The 26,744-nt window shown below is 43.8% G+C and overlaps 1 protein-coding gene across 1 annotated transcript in view; it reads right to left on the bottom strand.

The window, feature by feature from the left end:
- Window positions 1-26,744, bottom strand: part of LOC126214954 (nascent polypeptide-associated complex subunit alpha, muscle-specific form-like) — a 269,173-nt gene that overhangs the window by 229,935 nt on the left and 12,494 nt on the right. The window contains exon 3 of the mRNA XM_049941590.1: window positions 26,537-26,580. Coding sequence (XP_049797547.1) covers window positions 26,537-26,580 — 44 coding nt within the window. The remainder of the gene's footprint in view (window positions 1-26,536; window positions 26,581-26,744) is intronic.

Here is a 26,744-nt window from a genome sequence, read left to right as displayed (position 1 = left end):
AAATCATAATTTGCTAATAACAGTATTTGAACGTATTGTGAAGAATTATGTTCTAAAGCGATACACTCTGCAATCCGCAATCTCTTTGTAGAGTTTTGGATGACTGTGATCCACAATTAGAGATCTATAATCATTCATGTGTATTACGACAATCAACCTGCGTCTAATATGTATGCACACCATTATTGTACGCCTCCTAAATAGCTGCTTAGGGATGATTATCTTTGGTTTGTGGGGCGTTCAACTGCGCGGCCATCAGCGCCCGTACGAAGTCCCAATTTCTACACAGTCCAAATTTTACACAGTCAGATCGAGCCACTATCACGAATGATGATGACGAAATGATGAGGACAACACAAACACCGAGTCCCTGGACAGAGAAAATCCCGAAACTGGCCGGGAATCGAAGCAGCAACACTAGCTGCAGACTTGGCTTAGAAAGGAAATATAGTGGCGTGTATTTATTAAATTATCGGCTTCAGTGACTATTTAGTGTGACATATCACTCACAAGCGAACATAACATCTGCCCCAGCAATTGTCAACACTACAATCACCATACCCGGGTTAATAAGTTGTGTTGGGAACATGAATGGGATACAAGACGCTTGAGGATAAACTCGGAGGTGGTTCAATCAAAACTTTTTCGTCCTCTGCACGTAAGTGATTCGTCAGCTGCCTGTTCCAGGTTCCCCACCTTGTACAGAGTCCTCCTACAATTCTCAAGTGTGCTTGGTGATGCACTTACTCTCATTTTATGTGTGCAGGCATGCTGTGTGGGTTTTGGGGGTCACAGATTCATGTTCCTGACTATGTACCACACATTTAAAATATGTACTGTAGAATGTCTTTTCCAAGAAGCAAAGTAATATATTCTCTGATTTATTAATTACAGAGCATTTCCATCCAAACAACCCTTCCATTGCTTATAAAAGCACTAATGACTCTATTTTTTAAGAACGAGGCTGATGCTAACGTATTTTTACAAAACTCAGGCCTCTAACTCTGCAATGTGCTTTCTGAATAACATCCAGTGATGCAAATGTAATTTGCAACGTGTGTATCATTCTACTACAGCGGTTCTCAACCTGGAGGTAAAATGAAATGTGCTAAGGGGCAAAAACAAAAGCTTTCGATTGTGTTACCCTTACAAAACTAAATTATTTCTAAAGATAATTAATATTATTAACATTTTGTAAGACTGTAATACTGATTACTAATTTACCAGTCCTCAGCTTTTTTTCAAACACAAGCATTAACCTGTGACAATTTGGTTGAGGTTAAAGCTTATGAAATGAATGAATATACAACTTCTAGCCACATGGTCCACTTTTTACACATAAACTTTTTACTTTGTGCCATGTATCTATAACAGTAAAACTGAGACATACACATCACATGTGCTTTAATATCTCATCAAAATGCCTTATTTGAGTTGTAGGTAGTTCCTGCAGTGGATCACAAATTCATTTGGCAACAGATAATCCATCCAATTGATGGCGCAACACAACACTAACTACGTAATGGTTACTAAATTGCTGCAGGGCCTTTGCAGAGTTATTATTATTAGTAACAGTAGTTGTCTGACATAAAGCTTCGGCAACTCAAGATCTTCCAATTTATACCAGTTCAGAAGTAGAGGGTTATTACAAATGATTGAAGCGATTTCACAGCTCTACAATAACTTTATTATTTGAGATATTTTCACAATGCTTTGCACACACATACAAAAACTCAAAAAGTTTTTTTAGGCATTCACAAATGTTCGATATGTGTCCCTTTAGTGATTCGGCAGACATCAAGCCGATAATCAAGTTCCTCCCACACTCAGCGCAGCATGGCCCCATCAATGAGTTCGAAAGCATCGTTGATGCGAGCTCGCAGTTCTGGCATGTTTCTTGGTAGAGGAGGTTTAAAGACTGAATCTTTCACATAACCCCACAGAAAGAAATCGCATGGGGTTAAGTCGGGAGAGCGTGGAGGCCATGACATGAATTGCTGATCATGATCTCCACCACGACCGATCCATCGGTTTTCCAATCTCCTGTTTAAGAAATGCCGAACATCATGATGGAAGTGCGGTGGAGCACCATCCTGTTGAAAGATGAAGTCGGCGCTGTCGGTCTCCAGTTGTGGCATGAGCCAATTTTCCAGCATGTCCAGATACACGTGTCCTGTAACGTTTTTTTCGCAGAAGAAAAAGGGGCCGTGAACTTTAAACCGTGAGATTGCACAAAACACGTTAACTTTTGGTGAATTGCGAATTTGCTGCACTAATGCGTGAGGATTCTCTACCGCCCAGATTCGCACATTGTGTCTGTTCACTTCACCATTAAGAAAAAATGTTGCTTCATCACTGAAAACAAGTTTCGCACTGAACGCATCCTCTTCCATGAGCTGTTGCAACTGCGCCGAAAATTCAAAGCGTTTGACTTTGTCATCGGGTGTCAGGGCTTGTAGCAATTGTAAACGGTAAGGCTTCTGCTTTAGCCTTTTCCGTAAGATTTTCCAAACCGTCGGCTGTGGTACGTTTAGCTCCCTGCTTGCTTTATTCGTCGGCTTCCGCGGGCTACGCGTGAAACTTGCCCGCACGCGTTCAACCGTTTCTTCGCTCACTGCAGGCCGACCCGTTGATTTCCCCTTACAGAGGCATCCAGAAGCTTTAAACTGCGCATACCATCGCCGAATGGAGTTAGCAGTTGGTGGATCTTTGTTGAACTTCGTCCTGAAGTGTCGTTGCACTGTTATGACTGACTGATGGGAGTGCATTTCAAGCACGACATACGCTTTCTCGGCTCCTATCGCCATTTTGTCTCACTGCGCTCTCGAGCGCTCTGGCGGCAGAAACCTGAAGTGCGGCTTCAGCCGAACAAAACTTTATGAGCTTTTCTACGTATCTGTAGTGTGTCGTGACCATATGTCAATGAATGGAGCTACAGTGAATTTATGAAATCGCTTCAAACATTTGTACTAGCCCTGTAAGAAAGCTGACAATGAAATAATTTGCTTTTAAATGGGGGTGTATAGTGTGGATGAAGCAAGAGCCACAAGGGAGAGGAGTTGTGCAGAGGAAGCACATTTTGTAACAAGTGACTATCCTCAATGTGGATAGTTAGCTTTCTTTTCTGAAGGGGAGTTATAGGTAGCACTCACAGTCACCTGCTAAGTGTTTCATCATTCTATAAACAAGAGTGTTAAAAATAAGCAAAATTATCAGTTCATTATATAAACAACACCTACAGAAACTATCTTCATCATTCTAAGAATAAAAGTGTTCAAACAGAATTTTTTTTCATTCTAATATTTAGTTAAGCACTAATGGTGATGACATTTTGTGGGGGTAAGGTAATATCTGACTGCACTCACAGGTAATAACCTCATAAATGTTGAGAGACACTCTTCTACTACATTCCCTTAGGTTTCCGAACCAAAATTTTAGTGCCAGCAAAACAGCTTTCCACAATTTTGCTGTAATGTGGGGATCTAAGAAATAAAATTGTTGCAATTCTGTTTGCTTACATGTAAATGAGAATACTATTAGAAATCCTAAAAGAACTATTACACACACTGATTTTGATGCAAAGTGGGGGAGAGCTTATAAGTATTTGATAAAGTATAGATATGCATCTGAAATGAGGTACACTTTAAATTCTGGTATATTTCTTCTTTTTTTTAAGATATTTGAAGTCTCATGTTTACATGTGTCTTTTTATGGCGATTCTGAAAACGTGGATATCTGAAATATAGGGAGAAAATTGGCAAAATTGTAGCAAATAACCCTAAAATTATAACAAGTTGCCCCAGAACTATAAACAGGAATTGAAGGAGATCGTATGTTGGTGCGCTTACAAAAAAATACAATAGGGCAGTCATGATGCCATTAAATTGTACTATTTCAACCAAAAGTATAAGGCACATTTGCATTTCACGGTGATGTCATTTTTTGTATCGTAAATCGCACAAATTCAGCCTGTCATGCCATTTATGCATCACGGAACTGGGACAGAAAAATGGGGATGGGGAGAGTGGGGAAGAAAGTGGAAGGCAGGAACTTGAAAGCTGCCAGGCAAATAAACATCCGGGACTTAAATCAATAAGTGATAACAGCATCTGTTGGCCACCTTGTTTATATGAGGGGATCAGACAAGTGACCAGTTTGTTTGTATAGTGTGTAACTAAATGATAATGCATGAAGAGTTTGACAGAGCACTGAAAGACCTGAGTCCAAACAAGGCCCCCGGAGTAGACAACATTCCATTAGAACTACTGACAGCCTTGGGAGAGCCAGTCCTGACAAAACTCTACCATCTGGTGAGCAAGATGTATGAGACAGGCGATATACCCTCAGACTTCAAGAAGAATATAATAATTCCAATCCCAAAGAAAGCAGGTGTTGACAGATGCGAAAATTACCGCACTATCAGTTTAATAAGTCACAGCTACAAAATACTAACGCGAATTCTTTACAGACGAATGGAAAAACTGATAGAAGCTAACCTCGGGGAAGATCAGTTCGGATTCCGTAGAAATGTTGGAACACGTGAGGCAATACTGACCCTACGACTTATCTTAGAAGAAAGATTAAGGAAAGGCAAACCTACGTTTCTAATATTTGTAGACTTAGAGAAAGCTTTTGACAATGTTGATTGGAATACTCTCTTTCAAATTCTGAAGGTGGCAGGGGTAAAATACAGGTAGAGAAAGGCTATTTACAATTTGTACAGAAAGCAGATGGCAGTTATAAGAGTCGAGGGGTATGAAAGGGAAGCAGTGGTTGGGAAGGGAGTGAGACAGGGTTGTAGCCTCTCCCCGATGTTATTCAATCTGTATATTGAGCAAGCAGTCAAGGAAACAAAAGAAAAATTCGGAGTAGGTATTAAAATCCATGGAGAAGAAATAAAAACTTTAAGGTTCACCGATGACATTGTAATTCTATCAGAGACAGCAAAGGACTTGGAAGAGCAGTCGAACGGAATGGACAGTGTCTTGAAAGGAGGGTATAAGATGAACATCAACAAAAGCAAAACAAGGCTAATGGTATGAAGTCGAATTAAGTCGGGTGATGCTGAGGGAATTAGATTAAGAAATGAGTAGGTAACTGTTGTACTGCCAAGAGGCTGCAATGATATTCTTTTTCTTTTTTTGTGATTTCATGTTTCTTGCAAAGAAAAAAATATTGTAAAGGCAGTTCCAGTTGTGTGATAAGTGATTAATTTTTGTGATTAAATGATTGTTTTGCGAAAATGTACAGAGGGTAGATGTACCTCATACAGCATCATTTGTGAAATTAAAAAATAAAATAAAATAAATAAAAATAAATTGAAAGATGAAAGGTGTAACGTATAAGGCAGGCTTTTTTTACCTTTGTTAAGTTGTGATCGCCTTTTTAATACTTACCCTGCTGTTAACACATACACACTTATAATAAGATATACTATACTTTAGTTGCTGATGTGACACATAGACTATAGGCGTATTTGCCAAAAGAATAATAATTTGACAACAGAATAATTATTAAACACATTTAATAAAAATTTTCTTGGTGTGGTTGTTAAGCAGAGAAAATCCTTCCATAAGGTTAGCATGGAAATTGATAAATAATGTTTTGTTATATCAAGAGTGCTAAATTCTGCACTCTTATTCATGCGGAGCTTGGTTTTTGTTGTAGGCAGCTTACTTTTGGTTTCTGACAGCTTCCTTAAACAATTATAGTCTGGCAGAAAGGTGTCATCAGAAAGGTTGCAACCAGTCTTTCTCCATTATTCTTGTCACAACTGAACCTTTATTTTTTTTTAAAAAAATTAACAATTCTTGGTGGGGTCTTAAATCCTAAAAATGTATTTCGAGATGCATTTGAAACTAAAACAGTTAATTTGACAGGTTTTGGTTTACATTTTGAATTCAAAACACTTTGCTTGAAGTATGTTTCTGGATTAAGAGAAATCAGAACTATAACAGAAAGGTTTAGGTGTTCATTTTTTCCGCGTGCTGTTCGGGAGTGGAATGGTAGAGAGATAGTATGATTGTGGTTCGATGAACCCTCTGCCAAGCACTTAAATGTGAATTGCAGAGTAATCATGTAGATGTAGAGACACTTAAAGTAGTAAAGTGGTTTTGCTATTTGGGGAGCAAAATAACTGATGATGGTCGAAGTAGAGAGGATATAAAACGTAGACTGGCAATGGCAAGGAAATCGTTTCTGAAGAAGAAAAATTTGTTAACATCGAGTATAGATTTAAATGTCAGGAAGTTGTTTCTGAAAGTATTTGTATGGAGTGTAGCCATGTATGGAAGTGAAACGTGGACGATAAATAGTTTAGACAAGAAGAGAATAGAAGCTTTCGAAATGTGGTGCTACAGAAGAACGCTGAAGATTAGATGGGTAGATCACATAACTAATGAGGAGGTATTGAACAGAATTGGGGAGAAGAGGAGTTTGTAGCACAACTTGACTAGAAGAAGGGATCGGTTGGTAGGATATGTTCTGAGACGTCGAGGGTTCACCAATTTAGTATTGGGGGGCAGCGTGGAGGGTAAAAATCGTAGAGGGAGACCAAGAGATGAATACACTAAGCAGATTCAGAAGGATGTAGGCTGCAGTAGGTACTGGGAGATGAAGAAGCTTGCACAGGATGGAGTAGCATGGAGAGCTGCATCAAACCAGTCTCAGACTGAAGACCACAACAACAACAACAACAACAACTAAATTCCCTTACACAGTCTTGTGGACTTGTGGATGGATACAAGACAGCTAAATTTGGCATAGGAACTCACGTCCAGAAAGGTATCATTTTCTGAGTGCATGCACAATATCACAACACACTTTCCTTCCTGGCTCTTGCTGCTTATTGTCTGGGTCCACTTATAAGTACGGCTCGATGTGATGACCACCGACATCAACATAGGTAGCATGTTTCAATCCGATCACCAATCTCTGGTCCTCCAGTACTTGCTGCATTGGTGCCAGCAGGAGTTCCTCAGATGCCACAGGTGCGTTATAAATCAAAAATTTCAAATCACCCCACAGGTAATAGCCTACCAGGTTCAAGTCAGAACATGCAGGCCAAGCAACTGAGCCACCACAACCTATCCACTGTTCTCCAGTTCATTGGTCCATATGATCTTGGACTGCACATGAAAAATGAGATGGTATGCCATCGTGCTGGAGCCATACTTCTTGATGCAGATGCAGTGGTGCATCTTCCGAGAGCCGTGTGGTACACAGTCGACAAACTGCAAGTATGTGGCACTCGCGGGATATGGTGGAAGAAGGTACAGTCCAGTTATACATCCATCCAGGAATGCAGCCCAAATGTATACACCCTATGCATTTCTGAAACCCATGGGAGCAGGCAGGATGCCGGTTTTCATCAGCCTCCACATAACCACATCTACAGCTACTTCTATATCTACATGGTTACTGTGCAATTCTCACTTAAGTGCCTGGCAGAGGGTTCATCGAACCATTTTCATACTACTTCTCTACCAGTCCACTCTCGAATGGCTCATGGGAAAAAGGAACACCTAAATCTGTTCTTTCGAGCTGATTTCTCTTATTTTATTATGATGACCATTTATCCCTATGTATGATATCTTCTTCCACATTGTGGTGATTGAGAACACCTTGCCTGATGAACGACTTCACCTGTAGAATGGATCCACCATGGGAAGTCAGGCTCGTCCACTTAACAGTGCAAGAAACACTTGCGGATGTAGTCTCATGGCGCAAATTCCTGTCGCTCCATTGTTTGCACCTCCTGGGGTTGATATGGGTGTAGCTGCTGCTACTGTAGACAAACTTTGGTGATCACATTCAGTCTGCCCGCTCCGTTTCTGGTATTCGTCAGCGTGTCCTCTTCACCAGCATGCAGTTCAGTCTCTTCAGACTCGGGAGTGCAGCACTGCTGTGGACACCACAGTTGGCCTAGCTGGTGGTCTCCAAATGGTTCAAATGGCTCTGAGCACTATGGGACTCAACTGCTGTGGTCATAAGTCCCCTAGAACTTAGAACTAGTTAAACCTAACTAACATAAGGACAGCACACAACACCCAGCCATCACGAGGCAGAGAAAATCCCTGATCCCGCCGGGAATCGAACCCGGGAACCCGGGCGTGGGAAGCGAGAACGCTACCGCACGACCACGAGATGCGGGCTGGTCTCCAAGGTCCGCTGGTATAATATATCAAAGAGGGAGGTGATGGTGTCTGGCAGTTGACGAGAGCAACCCGACCATTGCACTAAGATTTGCCACACAACAACATGCTGTGAGTCTATTCAGAAAATGTGCAGTTCATTACGGTCAGCAGCCAAGTAATGAAAATGAAACGTATATACTGCTTGCATTCTGTGCTGTAGTGAATGCGTACTACTGTACAGCATCTCAGTATGAAAGAAGGCCACAAACACAGCAGCACGTACAAACCTGCACACTTTCCATATACAGTAAATATTCCGCCAATATGTGAAAATTTTAAAGCAAAACAAATTACACTACTGGCCATTAAAATTACTACACCGCGAAGATAACGTGCTACAGACGTGAAATTTAACCGACAGGAAGAAGATGCTGTGATATGCAAATGATTAGGTTTTCGCGATTGTGGTTTATCGTATCGCTGCTCGTATTGCTGCTCGCGTTGATCGAGATCCAATGACTGTTAGCAGAATATGGAATCGGTGGATTCAAGAGGGTAATACGGAACGCCGTGCTGGATCCCAAAGGCCTCGTATCACTAGCAGTCGAGATGACAGGCATCTTATCCGCATGGCTGTAACGGATCGTGCAGCCACGCCTCGATAACTGAGTCAACAGATGGGGACGTTTGCAAGACAACAACCATCTGCACGAACAGTTCGACGTCGTTTGCAGCAGCGCGGACTATCAGCTCGTAGACCAAGGCTGCGGTTACCCTTGACGCTGTATCACAGACAGGAGCGCCTGCGATGGTGTATTCAACGACGAACCTGGGTGCACGAATGGCAAAACGTAATTTTTTCGGATGAATCCAGGTTCTGTTTACAGCATCACGATGGTCGCATCCGTGTTTGGCGACATCGCAGTGAACGCACATTGGAAGCGTGTATTCGTCATCACCATACTGGCGTATCACCCGGCGTGATGGTATGGGGTGCCATTGGTTACACGTCTCGGTCACCTCTTGTTCGCACTGACGTCACTTTGAACAGTGGACGTTACATTTCAGATGTGTTACGACCCGTGGCACTACCCTTCATTCGATCCCTGCGAAACCCTACATTTCAGCAGGATAATGCACGACCGCATGTTGCAAGTCCTGTACGGGCCTTTCGGGATACAGAAAATGTTCTACTGCTGCCCTTGCCAGCACATTCTCCAGATCTCTCACCAATTGAAAACGTCTGGTCAATGGTGGTCCGAGCAACTGGCTCGGCACAATACGCCAGTCACTACTCTTGATGAACTGTGGTATCGTGTTGAAGCTGCATGGGCAGCTGTACCTGTACACGCCATCCAAGCTCTGTTTGACTCAATGCCCAGGCGTGTCAAGGCGTTATTACGGCGAGAGGTGGTTGTTCTGTGTACTGACTTCTCAGGATCTATGCACCCAAATTGCCTGAAAATGTAATCACATGTCAGTTCTAGTATAATATATTTTTTTCCAATGAATACGCGTTTATCATCTGCATTTCTTCTTGGTGTAGCAATTTTAATGGCCAGTAGTGTATGTACAGCTTGTGTTCTGTGCTGTAGTGAATGCTTACTACTATACAGTATCTCAGTATGTAGGAAGGCTAGAAACGCAGCAGCAGGTACAAACCTCAATAGGTAGATCACAAAATCAGCTGAATGCCATGTCAAGAAACCTATAGTGGAGATTGTAATGAATCATCCTTTTTTATGGAGATAACCGATACCATGTATACTATCGATTCTTGCATAGGTTAAAATTATCTCAGCTGTCATTAAAAGAATTCACATGATTTTGTGTACGATGTATTATATTTTAGGCTGAAATGTATAAAAAAGAGATTAATGTGTTACAATCGGTAGGTACTAACAATTAAAATTACTCTTCTTTCAAGAATAATTGAAATTACAAATTTTCTGGCATACTTAAAATTCATATTATTAGTTATTAAATTTGTTTCTGGATTTATTTATGAAATGATGATATAATTTGGTAAAGATTATTCTCCTGCCGAGAAAGTTTGTAAACTCTTTTGCCTTGTAAACTCTTTGGAAATTGTTGCAGTACCGCAGAATGGAAGTAGTGGTGGGCATGCCTCAGATGGAAATGCACGTACTTTGCTAATCTTCTCTCTAATTTCTGGTGAGACAAAAACGGAGATCGTCAAGTCAGCGTAGTATAGAAGAATGGCATAAAATAAAATGGTATTTATAGCAACAGGCAAATCTTCATCAGTTATTTAGTGCAACAAGAACCCACAACGTCAAATCAAAATTTTCAGCAGCGAGAATGTACTCCTAGACACAATAAGATTTTGAGCCAGCAACAAGAACAACAACAACAACGGGATAATCAAGATAAGTAAATAAGATATTCTTTTGTACTCTTACTCCTCTCGAAGTGTTCAAAATTTGTGCAAAGAATGAGAACTTTAATGGTGATGTGTGGGAGGGTAAGATTACAAGATATGGCACGAGGTGATTGGTGATCGACTTACTTAATACCATTGTCCGTGGCGCCAAAAATGTAGCAGACTTGAATCTGTGTTTTGGTGTTCTGCATATAGCACCAAGACGCGATGTTTCAGACATGATCCTATGTTAAGCTTAACCGTGTTGGTCTCCACAAACTCAACATCTGTGAAGGGAATTTAGTTACACTCATATAAAGATCAAAGGATCAGACAGTGATTTTGTTTAAATAAGGGCGTCAGTCAGTTTACAAAAAATGGTTCAAATGGCTCTGAGCACTATGGGACTAAACATCTGTGGTCATCAGTCCCCTAGAACTTAGAACTACTTAAACCTAACTAACCTAAGGACATCACACACATCCATGCCCGAGGCAGGATTCGAACCTGCGGCCGTAGCAGTCGCGCGGTTCCGGACTGCGCGCCTAGAACCGCTAGACCACCGCGGCCGGCAGTCAGTTTACATTTGGGTCATGGATTACACTTGCATAAATTTAAGAGCATATGTGTATGATTTGTGTACATAAGGGCCAAAGCCAAGTGACACCATTGTTTGTGTAAGAAATGGTTCAAATGGCTCTGAGCACTATGGGACTTAACTTCTAAGGTCATCAGTCCCCTAGAACTTAGAACTACTTAAACCTAACCAACCTAAGGACATCACACACGTCCATGCCCGAGGCAGGATTCGAACCTGCGACCGTAGCGGTCACGCGGTTCCGGACTGTAGCGCCTTTAACCGCTTGGCCACCCCGGCCGGCTTGTGTAAGAACAATGGGCTCATTGATCTGAAGCACAGTCTGCTCCACTACTGCTTGCGCAATGTTGAACTTACGATTTCTCTGTTTGTTACCCCGATTTTCCTGCTCTGTGTGAAAATGCCTTAATAGCAGCGAAAAGGCCTGTACGTCATGTAAGATTCTCAGTACAGTTGTTTGAATCATATTCTGAGCCCTTGCGGCATGCCTGTCTCAGTATTTTCTCGAAAGCAAGTCAAACATTGCTGTGAGCAGAGGTAACATTAGCGAGTGGAGAGAAATCACGAAGTGAGTCCCTCAGGGGTCAGCTGTGGCACTAATCCTATTCCCAGGGTGAACATATCAAACTTCCACCGTATTTACGAGGCCTGTTCAGAAAGTAAGCTCCGATTGATTGCCAAATTGAAACCACAGTGAACATCAGAAATGTTTTACTTGTAACAATTAGCTACGCCTTTCAGCTACTTCTCTACGTAGTCGCCGTTCTGACTTAGACTTTTGTCATAGCGTTGTACCAACTTTTCAATAGCCTCATCATAGAAGGCAGCCGCCAGTGCTTTCCGCCAATTCTCCACGCTGGCCTACACCTCGTTGTCTGTGTCAAAATGTCGTCTTCAAAGACAGCGGTTCATGTGACCAGAGATGAAACTCAGGGGGAGACAATTGCGGACTGTATTGTGGGTAATCTCACATTTCCATTTGAAAACGATGCAGGAGCATCTTCATTGCCCCTGCAGAATGCGGCTGAGAATTGTCTTGAAGAAGAAACAGCACGACAGTTATGTAATGTTAGCTGCATAGCTTCAGGCGAAATTTCTCACCAGGCCCTCGTACTTGGCGGCAGACATTATTTTCTAGACATCTTTACGCACTCACTGCGAGCTCAGAAATGAGAAGAGCGACGTGATGCTAACTGGGGTTATACTAGAGACACTACCCAACACATCTGTGCAAAGCTTTATCGGATTTCCATTTCGCGACCGATCGGAGCTTACTTTCTGAACGCCCCTCGTATTTGGTGAACCGCCCTTGCTTTCAAAAAAACTCGTTTCGGCCACTGATAATAAGCAGAGGCCACGTAATTTTGTTTCACGGCGAGTACTTTTAACTTTTGTACCAACACAGATTTGAAAGCAACCGCGATTTTTTATTGAACGCTATAGTCCGGCAAGTGGACCGATTACGTTACTCCAGGACCCTGCACTGTCTCCTAACAGAAGACATTCAGAGTCAGGTTTGTGTTACATTTTCAACAACATCATGTTTACCTGAGTGGTACACTGTGATACGTTTTGAACATGTGTTGGGGGAGAGGATGTGGATTAGTGACTTAACAAATAGGGCGCTATTCGAAAAAGGCCATACTGTTGTCATAACGATCAACATTACCTGAAAGGCAATTGTGCACATTACTTCCTCCTGGTAGGTAAACCAGCGTTTTGTGTATTGCTTCTGGATAAAAAAGGTTGGCTAGGGTGCTCAAGACATCCACAATAAAATTAAAGGGTCATTTTTTGAATAAACATAACTGTCTACAGTTGCGACGCATAACTTTGAAATCTGGCTCAAAAGCACCTAGGACTTTCCTCTGCAGCGGTGCAAAAGCGTGACGTCCTGTGACGTCATCCTTGGGCTCTTCAAACAGGAAGGTATCACACGTGAGAAAAACATGCCACAGCTCAGAAATTGGTGTGACCTGTAAGACAGGTTAATGAGGTCGCATTGGCACCAGTTGTCACTAAACTTCTGCCCAACCATACTGTGGACGTGAAGGCCGTCACACCCCCTCTTACCCACATTTTACCCCTACTTTGGACGCCCCTGCTATGGAGTACAGAACGGCGACACCCAGCGCTGAAATCATGCGGTTTCTAGCACTATTTGTTTATGGTTCATCTAAAGTTATTACAATTCTTTGCTTTAAAATTTTTGCATATTGGTGGTATATTTACTGTATATGGAAAGTGTGCTATACTGGAGATCGAAGTTCTTTGCACTGTATGTGCTTGATGTATTAAAATACTATGCAAATTGTTTATTACGTTAAATAATTTTCTGATGACATTTTGTACACTCCTGGAAATTGAAATAAGAACACCGTGAATTCATTGTCCCAGGAAGGGGAAACTTTATTGACACATTCCTGGGGTCAGATACATCACATGATCACACTGACAGAACCACAGGCACATAGACACAGGCAACAGAGCATGCACAATGTCGGCACTAGTACAGTGTATATCCACCTTTCGCAGCAATGCAGGCTGCTATTCTCCCATGGAGACGATCGTAGAGATGCTGGATGTAGTCTTGTGGAACGGCTTGCCATGCCATTTCCACCTGGCGCCTCAGTTGGACCAGCGTTCGTGCTGGACGTGCAGACCGCGTGAGACGACGCTTCATCCAGTCCCAAACATGCTCAATGGGGGACAGATCCGGAGATCTTGCTGGCCAGGGTAGTTGACTTACACCTTCTAGAGCACGTTGGGTGGCACGGGATACATGCGGACGTGCATTGTCCTGTTGGAACAGCAAGTTCCCTTGCCGGTCTAGGAATGGTAGAACGATGGGTTCGATGACGGTTTGGATGTACCGTGCACTATTCAGTGTCCCCTCGACGATCACCAGTGGTGTACGGCCAGTGTAGGAGATCGCTCCCCACACGATGATGCCGGGTGTTGGCCCTGTGTGCCTCGGTCGTATGCAGTCCTGATTGTGGCGCTCACCTGCACGGCGCCAAACACGCATACGACCATCATTGGCACCAAGGCAGAAGCGACTCTCATCGCTGAAGACGACACGTCTCCATTCGTCCCTCCATTCACGCCTGTCGCGACACCACTGGAGGCGGGCTGCACGATGTTGGGGCGTGAGCGGAAGACGGCCTAACGGTGTGCGGGACCGTAGCCCAGCTTCATGGAGACGGTTGCGAATGGTCCTCGCCGATACCCCAGGAGCAACAGTGTCCCTAATTTGCTGGGAAGTGGCGGTGCGGTCCCCTACGGCACTGCGTAGGATCCTACGGTCTTGGCGTGCATCCGTGCGTCGCTGCGGTCCGGTCCCAGGTCGACGGGCACGTGCACCTTCCGCCGACCACTGGCGACAACATCGATGTACTGTGGAGACCTCACGCCCCACGTGTTGAGCAATTCGGCGATACGTCCACCCGGCCTCCCGCATGCCCACTATACGCCCTCGCTCAAAGTCCGTCAACTGCACATACGGTTCACGTCCACGCTGTCGCGGTATGCTACCAGAGTTAAAGACTGCGATGGAGCTCCGTATGCCACGGCAAACTGGCTGACACTGACGGCGGCGGTGCACAAATGCTGCGCAGCTAGCGCCATTCGACGGCCAACACCGCGGTTCCTGGTGTGTCCGCTGTGCCGTGCGTGTGATCATTGCTTGTACAGCCCTCTCGCAGTGTCCGGAGCAAGTACGGTGGGTCTGACACACCGGTGTCAATGTGTTCTTTTTTCCATTTCCAGGAGTGTATTTAAAAATATTTGTGTGTATAAATTGTTCATGTTGATGTAAATTTGACAATTGTAAGAAATGGTCACGCTTAGGAACAATGTAAGAAATAGTTGTTATGTAAAAGCCAGTGTGCTTTTGTTTGAAACGGAAGTGGCTCTGGGTAGTGGAAAAAGTGGCAAGGGAGAATTAGCGCGCTACTTAGAGCAAGCGCGGCAAGTGACTCACACAGTCTGTAGGCAGCAGTGATTGAGGCAACGCGTTTGTGGAGCAGGAGAAGCTTTGCCTGAAAATTTGCACAAAAATGCCTCGGATGAAGAATGCAGACGGCTTACGGCATAGCTGCAAGTTTTTGGACTAATGTATGTAAAAATTTAACGACGCCAAGAGGAGAAATTGAGCCCATATAGCAAGATACTTGCGGGCCGTACTGTGGGTAGTATAGCCGTCATAATTGTTCGCCACACCCAAGCCTACAGCCACCACATAAGATTTTTTACTTTTTTACAGCGTGAACCATTAATTTAAACTGAGTTTTATTAGTAAATAACCATTCTTTAACTTTAAAGTGAAACGTGGACGATAAATAGCTTAGACAAAAAAAGAATAGAAGCTTTCGAAATGTGGTGCTACAAAAGAATGCTGAAGATTAGATGGGTAGATCACATAACTAATGAGGAGGTATTGAATAGAATTGGAGAGAAGCGAAATTTGTGGCACAACTTGACTAGAAGAAGGGATCGGTTGGTAGGAGATGTTCTGAGACATCGAGGGATCACCAATTTAGTATTGGAGGGCAGCGTGGAGGGTTAAAATCGTAGAGGGAGACCAAGAGATGGATACACTAAACAGATTCAGAAGGATGTAGGTTGCAGTAGGTACTGGGAGATGAAGAAGCTTACACAGGATAGAGTAGCATGGAGAGCTGCACCAAACCAGTCTCTGGACTGAAGACCATAACAACAACAACAACTTTAAAGAAACTGGTTCGCCCTGTTATGTCATCCTAATAATACACCTATATTGGGTTCATTCTTGGTGCTCGATTAATCCGAGTATCGTGTTTTACAGACTTATGAAGTGCCAAGTTAATATAAAGATGCACCATTTAAATTGTGTAAAAAGTTGTCTTAGTTGTGTCACTGAAAGGCGTGAAGAGAATTTTAGCTAGAGTAATAACACGTCCATGGTTGGTTTTGGTTGGGTTGTTTGGGGAAGGAGACCAGACAGCGAGGTCATCGGTCTCATCGGATTAGGGAAGGATGGGGAAGGAAGTCGGCCGTGCCCTTTCAAAGGAACCATGACGGTATTTGCCTGGAGCGATTTAGGGAAATCAGGATGGCCGGACACGGGATTGAACCGTCGTCCTCCCGAATGCGAGACGTCCATGCTTTAGTACATTACAGAGAAATAAAGTGAAACCATTGTTGTTTTATAAGTTTTCTTCACTATTGCTAAGTGTTATACTAGAAGTTTGCTTGTGTAAAATTCAATCAGAGTGAAGCCAAGTTACTAGAATCTGTTAAATCACTATACAGACTTAGTTCGAAGAGTAATAGCTTTTGAAAGTAAATTATAGTAAGAAAGAGGTTTTCTTGAAGTGAAATGTTCAGTATAAAACGTGTGTTGTAGTATCTACGTATTTTAGTATTTAACTTTGTTGGTAATGGAAAGCGCTTTTCTAAAGGTGCCCGCCTCGGCAAAAAAAATTTAACTTCCTTGAAGTTAGCTACTGGGCTTTCTCTCCTTTAAAAACGTAATGCATAAGGGTGCAGTCCAATGTTTACGTTGAGTAATATTTATTTGAAGAAGCAACTTAAACAGTAGCAAGAAAGTAGACAAGATTCATAGTTCTGCTTTTCCGATACTTCACTGTTTCATTGCATGGATAGGCTGGCGTCAGTTAGTACATGTTTTAAACCACTAAATGAACTTGGAACTGAGTTGTCCTAGCTTCAATATAATGTTATTCATACTGCGTTTTTTTCTAACCGCTGGGTAAGATCTTAGAAAAAAAAAATTGAATAGTCTGACTTACTTATCCATTAGACACAACGTACGGCCAAATACTGTAAAAAGGGTATTGATTAGCTTTTCCTATTAACAGGACTACCCTCCCGTACTATACTTTATTTGGAAACTACACTTCTGGAAATGGAAAAAAGAACACATTGACACCGGTGTGTCAGACCCACCATACTTGCTACGGACACTGCGAGAGGGCTGTACAAGCAATGATCACACGCACGGCACAGCGGACACACCAGGAACCGCGGTGTTGGCCGTCGAATGGCGCTAGCTGCGCAGCATTTGTGCACCGCCGCCGTCAGTGTCAGCCAGTTTGCCGTGGCATACGGAGCTCCATCGCAGTCTTTAACACTGGTAGCATGCCGCGACAGCGTGGACGTGAACCGTATGTGCAGTTGACGGACTTTGAGCGAGGGCGTATAGTGGGCATGCGGGAGGCCGGGTGGACGTACCGCCGAATTGCTCAACACGTGGGGCGTGAGGTCTCCACAGTACATCGATGTTGTCGCCAGTGGTCGGCGGAAGGTGCACGTGCCCGTCGACCTGGGACCGGACCGCAGCGACGCACGGATGCACGCCAAGACCGTAGGATCCTACGCAGTGCCGTAGGGGACCGCACCGCCACTTCCCAGCAAATTAGGGACACTGTTGCTCCTGGGGTATCGGCGAGGACCATTCGCAACCGTCTCCATGAAGCTGGGCTACGGTCCCGCACACCGTTAGGCCGTCTTCCGCTCACGCCCCAACATCGTGCAGCCCGCCTCCAGTGGTGTCGCGACAGGCGTGAATGGAGGGACGAATGGAGACGTGTCGTCTTCAGAGATGAGAGTCGCTTCTGCCTTGGTGCCAATGATGGTCGTATGCGTGTTTGGCACCGTGCAGGTGAGCGCCACAATCGGGACTGCATACGACCGAGGCACACAGGGCCAACACCCGGCATCATGGTGTGGGGAGCGATCTCCTACACTGGCCGTACACCACTGGTGATCGTCGAGGGGACACTGAATAGTGCACGGTACATCCAAACCGTCATCGAACCCATCGTTCTACCATTCCTAGACCGGCAAGGGAACTTGCTGTTCCAACAGGACAATGCACGTCCGCATGTATCCCGTGCCACCCAACGTGCTCTAGAAGGTGTAAGTCAACTACCCTGGCCAGCAAGATCTCCGGATCTGTCCCCCATTGAGCATGTTTGGGACTGTATGAAGCGTCGTCTCACGCGGTCTGCACGTCCAGCACGAACGCTGGTCCAACTGAGGCGCCAGGTGGAAATGGCATGGCAAGCCGTTCCACAGGACTACATCCAGCATCTCTACGATCGTCTCCATGGGAGAATAGCAGCCTGCATTGCTGCGAAAGGTGGATATACACTGTACTAGTGCCGACATTGTGCATGCTCTGTTGCCTGTGTCTATGTGCCTGTGGTTCTGTCAGTGTGATCATGTGATGTATCTGACCGCAGGAATGTGTCAATAAAGTTTCCCCTTCCTGGGACAATGAATTCACGGTGTTCTTATTTCAATTTCCAGGAGTGTATACTAAATTTTAGTAAGAGAGTTATTCGTGGCAACATAGAGACAGGGTTTCTGTTATTTAGGTAAAAGCATACTAAATTACAGCAGTAGTGGTAGGGTTATACGTTTTGTTATGGGTGAACGAGGAAAACGTTTCAGACACATCGTAGTTCAGAATCGACACGGAGAGACATTAGGGGGTGGCACAAAGGGCGCCAGTGAAACCGCCCCTCCCCTTGGGGCGTTGATTCCCACAGATTTTGCGGTTGAAAATGACAGTTGTCAGTCTGATGAGCAACTGCACAATCTTCTTGTCAACTGACACCCCCAGCGAGATTCAACCTTACTCTAAAGACAATGTGGGTCTGCAGCCCTACTGAAAGTGATCTGACCCTTTCTGAGTACAGTGCGACCGCAATTTTTGCTCTGGTACACAGGGAGGAACCCTAGAGACCGATCAAAATCATTCGACAAAATTTGAACGTGATCCGAAGCAGCAAAGGGTCTTTACGCTTTTTCAGCCATTCTGCTTCGCGCTCTTCTGTGGGTGGTCGAGGGCATGGGGAGGAGGTGCAACAATGACATGTTTGAATAAAATGACCTCCCAGTTCTGTAACAACCTCCTCACTGCCACCTCTGTTGAGCACTTTCAAAAGGTATCTGTACAGAGATTTGACCTACTGCCCGAGGGCATCCAATCCGAGGGGCATAGAATTTGCGAATAAATGTTAGGGGAAAATCTTACAATTAAATTTTCCTCGAGACATTTGAATCTCATGAAACTTCCTGGCAGATTAAAACTTTGTGCCGGACCGAGACTCGAACTCGGGACCTTTGCATTTCGCGGGCAAGTGCTCTACCAGCTTTTTTTTTTTTTTTTTTTTTTTTTTTCAATCTCATTTTGTTCTATATTGTTCGTTGAATCTGTTCGTGGCGGACGTCCGATGACACTCGTTCAAGTTGTTCGTTGACCCGTTTACTCAGTTTTTTTATTACAGGGGGTAGCTAAACCCTCTGACCGAACACGCTGAGCTACCGTGCCGGCGTCAGCTGAGCTACTCAAGCACGACTCACGCCGCCTCCTCACAGCTTTACTTCTACCAGTAATTCGTCTCCTACCTTCCAGTGCTGGAATGAGCACTGGAGTGAGCAGTGGTAGAGTACTTGCCCGCGAAATGCAAAGGTCCCGAGATCGAGTCTCGGTCCGGCACATAGTTTTAATCTGCCAGGAAGTTTCATATCAGCGCACACTCCGCTGCAGAGTGAAAATCTCATTCTGCATTTGAGTCTCATCTTTATCTACGATAATATGGAAGCTGAAGAAATGAATTAAAGTTTGTGCTACAGCTGGGACTTGAACAAAGGTCTTTTACTAACTAGGCAGAAATGATAGGCATTATACCACCAGAGCAGAATAGTTGACCTTGCTGCTCAGCCTACCAAAGTCCGATGCCCTCCTCAACAGAAACTTCAATTCACATTTTGAGCTTATTTCTCCTTCTTAAATCGTCACTACTGCCGAGCCTCTCCAGCACTGGAGTAGCACCCCAGCGTTGGACATAATAAGATCTATAGATCACCTGCACCTGACGTACAGTATTGGGTGCTGGTGGTGGTAAGTTCCTGTGGGAACAAACTCCTGAGGTCATCGGTCCCTAGACGTAGACACAACTTAATCTGACTTAAACCAACTTACGCTGTGGACAACATACACACACACACAAGCCCGGAGGAGGACCGGGGAGCCGCGCGAACCGTGGCAACGCGCCCTAGGCCACGCGGCTACCTCACGCGCCGTACAGGATTTCCGCATTATGCTGTGGAGGTGTAATCGCTAGCATTTCTATCTAGTAAGCAAGGAGACAAAACTCTACCATCTGGTGAGCAAGATGTATGAGACAGGTGAAATACCCTCAGACTACCAGAAGAATATAATAATTCCAATCCCAAAGAAAGCAGGTGTTGAGAGATGTGAAAATTACCGAACTGTCAGTTTAATAAGTCACAGCTGCAAAATACTAACGAGAATTCTTTACAGACGAATGGAAAAACTGGTAGAAGCCGACCTCGGGGAAGTTCAGTTTGGATTCCGTAGAAATACTGGAACACGTGTGGCAATACTGACCTTATGACTTATCTTAGAAGAAAGATTAAGGAAAGGCAAACCTACATTTCTAGCATTTTAGACTTAGAGAAAGCTTTTGACAATGTTGACTGGAATACTCTCTTTCACATTCTAAAGGTGTCAGGGGTAAAATACAGGGAGCGAAAGGCTATTTACAATTTGTACAGAAACCAGATGGCAGTTATAAGAGTCGAGGGGCATGAAAGAGAAGCAGTGGTTGGGAAGGGAGTGAGACAGGGTTGTAGCCTCTCCCCGATGTTATTCAATCTGTATATTGAGCAAGCAGTCAAGGAAACAAAAGAAAAATTCGGAGTAGGTATTAAAATTCATGGAGAAGAAGTAAAAACTTTGAGGTTCGCCGATGACATTGTAATTCTGTCAGAGACAGCAAAGGACTTGGAAGAGCAGTTGAACGGAATGGACAGTGTCTTCAAAGGAGGATATAAGATGAACATCAACAAAAGCAAAACGAGGATAATGGAATGTAGTCAAATTAAATCGGATGATGCTGAGGGAATTATATTAGGAAATGAGACACTTAAAGTAGTAAAGGAGTTTTGCTATTTAGGGAGTAAAATAACTGATGATGGTCGTAGTAGAGAGGATATAAAATGTAGACTGACAATGGCAAGGAAATCGTTTCTGAAAAAGAGAAATTTGTTAACATCGAGTATAGATTCAAGTGTCAGGAAGTCGTTTCTGAAAGTATTTTTATGGAGTGTAGCCATGTATGGAAGTGAAACATGGACGATAACTAGTATGGACAAGAAGAGAATGGAAGCTTTTGAAATGTGGTGCTAAAGAAGAATGCTGAAGATAAGATGGTTAGATCACGTAACTAATGAGGAGGTACTGAATAGGATTGGGGAGAAGAGGTGGCACAACTTGACTAGAAGAAGGGATCGGTTGGTAGGATATGTTCTGAGGCATCAAGGGATCACAAATTTAGCATTGGAGGGCAGCGTGGAGGGTAAAAATCGTAGAGGGAGACCAAGAGATGAATACACTAAGCAGATTCAGAAGGATGTAGGTTGCAGTAGGTACTGGGAGATGAAGAAGCTTGCACAGGATAGAGTAGCATGGAGAGCTGCATCAAACCAGTCTCAGGACTGAAGACCACAACAACAACAACAACAAGAAGCAAGGAGACCTGGACTGAAGCCCTGGCTGTGGCACAGATTTTATTTCTTTAGCTTCCCTCACTATCGTAGCTAGGGAAAAAGATGCACGGATTACCTACAGATCCGTAACATAAATCGTTTTATGGAATAACATTAAAATATCAAAACATTGTAAAAACTACAATGGAAAATTTTTTACATGGCTTCACGTTCAGAGACCGTGAATGGTTACAATTGAAAGAAAAACAGCCCTCGGTCACTATTTTTAACAAATTAACCTGGTTTCAACACTGCTAGGAGTGTCTTCCTCAGAATTTAAATCAAAGAAAGGTCTATATTCTGTAATATGGTGACAGAATTATGACTAAAACGTATGATAGGGTATAAGTACGGAATCATCGTAAAAGACTGACAGTACTTATATGTCATTTAAAAAATAATAAATATGCCAAAAGGGCATTAGTCACAAAGATATTTAAGATAGAGAAAACTGGGATGGCGAGCCACTAAGGGCTGCTCGTTACTTGCGTGGTGCAGGTTGCAAAACGGACTCTTTATCTTAAATATCTGTGACCATGTTATAGGATATAGACCATTCTCTGACATAAATCCTGAGGAAGACACTCCTAGCAGTGTTGAAACCAGGTTAATTTGTTAAAAATAGTGACCGAGGGCTGTTTTTCTTTCAGTTGCACATTGGAAAATTTCATGAAGCTGAGTTGTAACACTCCATACACTCACTTATTGACTACTTCCTCGAAGATCTGAGAGAACGCTTCCACTAGGGCGTTAAGCTACCAGAAAAGATAAAACGGTATTAATGTAATAAAACTGTTCGATATTAACGAGGGGCAGTAAAGTTGAAGTTTCTGACAGGCAATCAAAAAAGGGAATGCTTGAAAATTAAACATGACATCTTCCTCATAATGTTGACAACTGCTTGTAGCGGTTTCAGCATATGCTGGTGGTGGTGGTTAGTGTCTAACGTCCCGTCGACAACGAGGTCATTAGAGACGGAGTGCAAGCTCAGGTTAGGGAAGGATTCGGAAGGAAATCGGCCGTGCCCTTTCAAAGGAACCATCCCGGCATTTGCCTGAAACGATTTAGGGAAATCACGGAAAACCTAAATCAGGATGGCTGGAGACGGGATTGAACCGTCGTCCTCCCGAATGCGAGTCCAGTGTGCTAATCACTGCGCCACCTCGCTCGGTTCAGCATATGCCTAAAAATAAATCAATAACTATAAAAACGCAGGGTGTTCCCGTAAAAGCGTGCAAAAATTTAACAGGATATAGAGGATATTTGAGGTAGAGAACCCGAGGTCGGAGAAGCCACCTTAAGGAGATAATAGTAATAAAATCACATTACTGTGTACATTTTTGTTTACATTAGTTATAGTTGATTGCAAATACCGTCACTGACGCAATGATTGTAGCTTACAAAATGTGGTAAAACTGACGACCATCAGCCTCAATCCAAGGATGACATCAGCAATCACGATTCTGACAGAACCTGACAAGTTCCCCTGGTTTGTTTCGAATAACATCACGGACAGCTACAATTCTGGCAACTAATTCCATCGCCCTATCCACTGGGGTCTCATACACAAGTGACTTTAGATATTGGTTCAAATGGCTCTAAGCACTATGGGACTTAACGTTTGAGGTCATCAGTCCCCTAGACTTAGAACTACTTAAACCTAACTAAGGACAACCTGCAGCAGCGCGGTTCCGGACTGAAGCAAGCGGCTAGAACCGCTCGGCCACAGCGGCCGGCACTTTAGATATCCCCATAGGAAATAATCAAGGGGATTCAGATCGAGTGACCTCAGCCGGCCAGGAAACAGGACCTCCTCTTCCAAACCAGCGGCCAGGAAATACTGCACTGAGCTGGTTACAGACATCCACAATTAACTGAGGCAGTGCATTGTCATGTTGTACCCACATCCTCTCGCGAAGAGCCAAGGGTATGTTCTCCAGCAACTGAGGTAGAACTTGCACGAACCTCACGTATAGGTGGCAATTCAGATGGCCACGTAGAAGATACGGCCCAGTGAGATTGTCGCTTACAATGCAGCCCCAGATATTCACAGCAAAAGGTACCTGATGGTGTGACTCAGCTACAGCGTGAGGGTTTTACTCATCCCACACATGGCTATTCCTGTTGTCCCCAATACCATCATGATCAAATGAGGCCTCGTCAGTAAACTTCCTAGTAATCAGGCTGGTCCTCCTTGTTTCCTCTCAGGAAATTACGTAGTTGTTGTGTACATAGTCCTGCGTAGTCAGCGCGTACACAACTTTCCCACCAGAGCGCGCCCCGCTAAGCACAACAGCGCAGGCGCAGCGCTCGTCCGTCTCCGCACTACGAGATGGCGCTGCCATAGAGACGGACCAAATTCTGCTTCCGCCGATCCGCGTATTAATATGTAACGCAGCCAGTGAGATTGCTGCTAATGTAGAAACTTTTCTCCTCGGGGATCACACTCGCGCAGTGATACCTGAACGCGTGAGGCATTATAACGAGTGTACAGACCTCCGATGAGTCAGTCTGCATTTGTCTGCACCAGTCTGTACCAGTCTGCATTGGTCTGTACCAGTCTGTACGAGTTCTACATTTGTCTGTACCAGTCTATAGTCAAGTTTCAGTCTGCGCCAAATAAGATTACCATATTCCTCTACATAGCCATGAAGATAAATGTATAGACACTTTTGTCAAGTATCAGAGATATATGTGAGAATAAGATTAACGTACCAATACCAAAGGAACTTCAGACTGTCAATTGTAAATAGCATCCAGAACCAAGTAAGGTAAAGTTTATGCTTATTATTGTAATATGTGTGTGAAAATTAATCAAGTTCTGTTTAAAGTTGGTCACCGTCAATCTGCTAATCTAAGCGCGCAAGTGGCATTTCTGTAGTCTGACCTAATGGCAGAAGATAAACACGCCACGACAAGACCACAAGACATATTGCTGACACTTGCCTACTTCGTTAGAGCGACAAGTCAAATAATTTGATGGTGTGTGCACTGAAGGTCTTACAGTACGCACGTCACAGTAGTACATATAAATAACCAGCACAGTACATGTAAACTTGTACGCATGTTAGTTGTAAATAAGATGGTACACAAGTTTACTTCCATATCTCCTTAAGCTGCCTTCTCTGAGCCCAGGTTCCCTACCTCAAATTGTTCAGTGGTGCGACAACTACCGGGTGTTGAAGAGGGACAATAAGGATGAGGATCTTGAGAGCAAATAAGAAAAGAGAAAGTTCGAAAATTAAATTTTAACATGCTACTCTAAACTCTGCCAACTGTTAAGAGTATATACGAGGGTGAGTCAAATGAAAACCTTAAATTTGTAGTAACACATCGAAATTTCGTGCCGTTATCTTGTACGTTGGTAAGCGTGCTGAAAAAGCGTGGAGAATCGCCCATAGGTGGCAGCATACTGCAGATGCACACATATCGTCGCAGTATCAGTATAAAGATGGCTGCCCCACTTGCGACTTGCACCAGGGAAGAACAGCGTTCTGTTCTTCGGTTTCTGCGTAGTGAATGTGTGAAACCTATTGAAATTCATGGACGAATGACGGTTCAGTACGGTGATGCATGTTCGACACAGCAGCAAGTCTACGAATGGAGTAGGAAGTTCGCAAATGGTGTGACTTGAGTGGAAGATGCTCCTCGTCCAGGTCAGGCACAACGAGTTGTGACTCCACAGAACATTGCAGTAGTTGAAGCCGTAGTGAAGGAAAACCGCCGAGTGACACTGAATGACATTGCAGCATGCTTACAGATTAGTCATGGGTCAGCACACCCCATTGTGCATGACGTGCTCCAGTTTCACAAAGTGTCTGCAAGATGGGTGCCACGCCAGCTGACTCCTGAAATGAGAGAACGACGTGTTGATGCTTGCGAAGAACTTCTTCGACGCTTTGAACGAGAAGGTGAAGGCTTCCTTGCAAGAATAGTTACTGAGGACGAAACCTGGGTTCACTTCACCAACCGGGAACGAAGAGAGCGAGCAAAGAATGGCGCTATTCCTCATCACCGAAACCAAAGAAGTTTCGAACAGAACCATCAGCTGGGAAGGTTATGCTGACTCTCTTTTTTGGACGAAAAAGGCGTCATTTTGGAGCATTACATGCCTAGAGGGACCACTGTCACCAGTGCATCAACACAGATCTAAAAACTCATCTGCGGCCTGCAATCAAATCGAAGAGACGTGGATTGCTGTCAGCAGGTGTCCTTTCGCAACATGACAATGCAAGGCCCCACACTGCCCGTACAACGGTTGCAACAATCACAGACCTGCATTTTGAGTGTCTTCCTCATCCACCATACTCGCCAGACCTTGCCCCAAGTGATTTCCATATGTCTGAACCACTCAAAGACGCAATGGGAGGAAAGAAGTTCTTCTGATGAGGAGGTACGCCACACGGTGCAGGAGCGGTTGCGCGGACTACCAAAAAGAATCTTTTTCTAAAGGCATTTATGCACTTTGTAAGCGCTGCAGGACTTGCATTGAGCGTGGGGGAGATTATGTTGAAAAGTGATACAGCTTTGTACCACTTCTGCACAATAAATAATATTTAAAAAAATATTTAAGGTTTTCATTTTGCTCACCCTCGTATTTTTGTGAAATCATCAGACAAAAACTTTAAAAATGCATGCTTCTGTGATTTACAATTTTACTCAGTACTGTGCGAATACTGATGGTAGTGGACCCAGTACTGAACCTCATGGAACTACATTGGTGATTTCTGCCCAACTAAAAATCTCCCTACATGGATTGCCATTGGTGATTACTGGCCAACTAAAAATCTCTACATGTCTTCGACTGTCAGAGAAACGTGTGTGAGCTGTACTTACTGTTCCCTGTGTGGTCTCGTCTACGCCGCTGTCATGATCACCCTCTGGAAGAGATGGAACCAGAATTGCCGATTAGTATGGGAAATGGCGTCAGGAAAATGACACACATGTTTTACGGCTTAAATGGAATTTCCAAATATCTTCTTAACTATACTTTTACGTAGAGTAGTCTACAAATGTACAAGAAGCCTTTTCTAGACCTTTAAAA

The sequence above is a fragment of the Schistocerca nitens genome, chromosome 12 (assembly GCF_023898315.1).
Source record: "Schistocerca nitens isolate TAMUIC-IGC-003100 chromosome 12, iqSchNite1.1, whole genome shotgun sequence".
In the NCBI taxonomy this organism is placed as follows: Eukaryota; Metazoa; Arthropoda; class Insecta; order Orthoptera; family Acrididae; genus Schistocerca; species Schistocerca nitens.
Note: the sequence above shows the minus strand (reverse complement) of the source record. Positions and strands in the feature narration are given on the sequence as shown.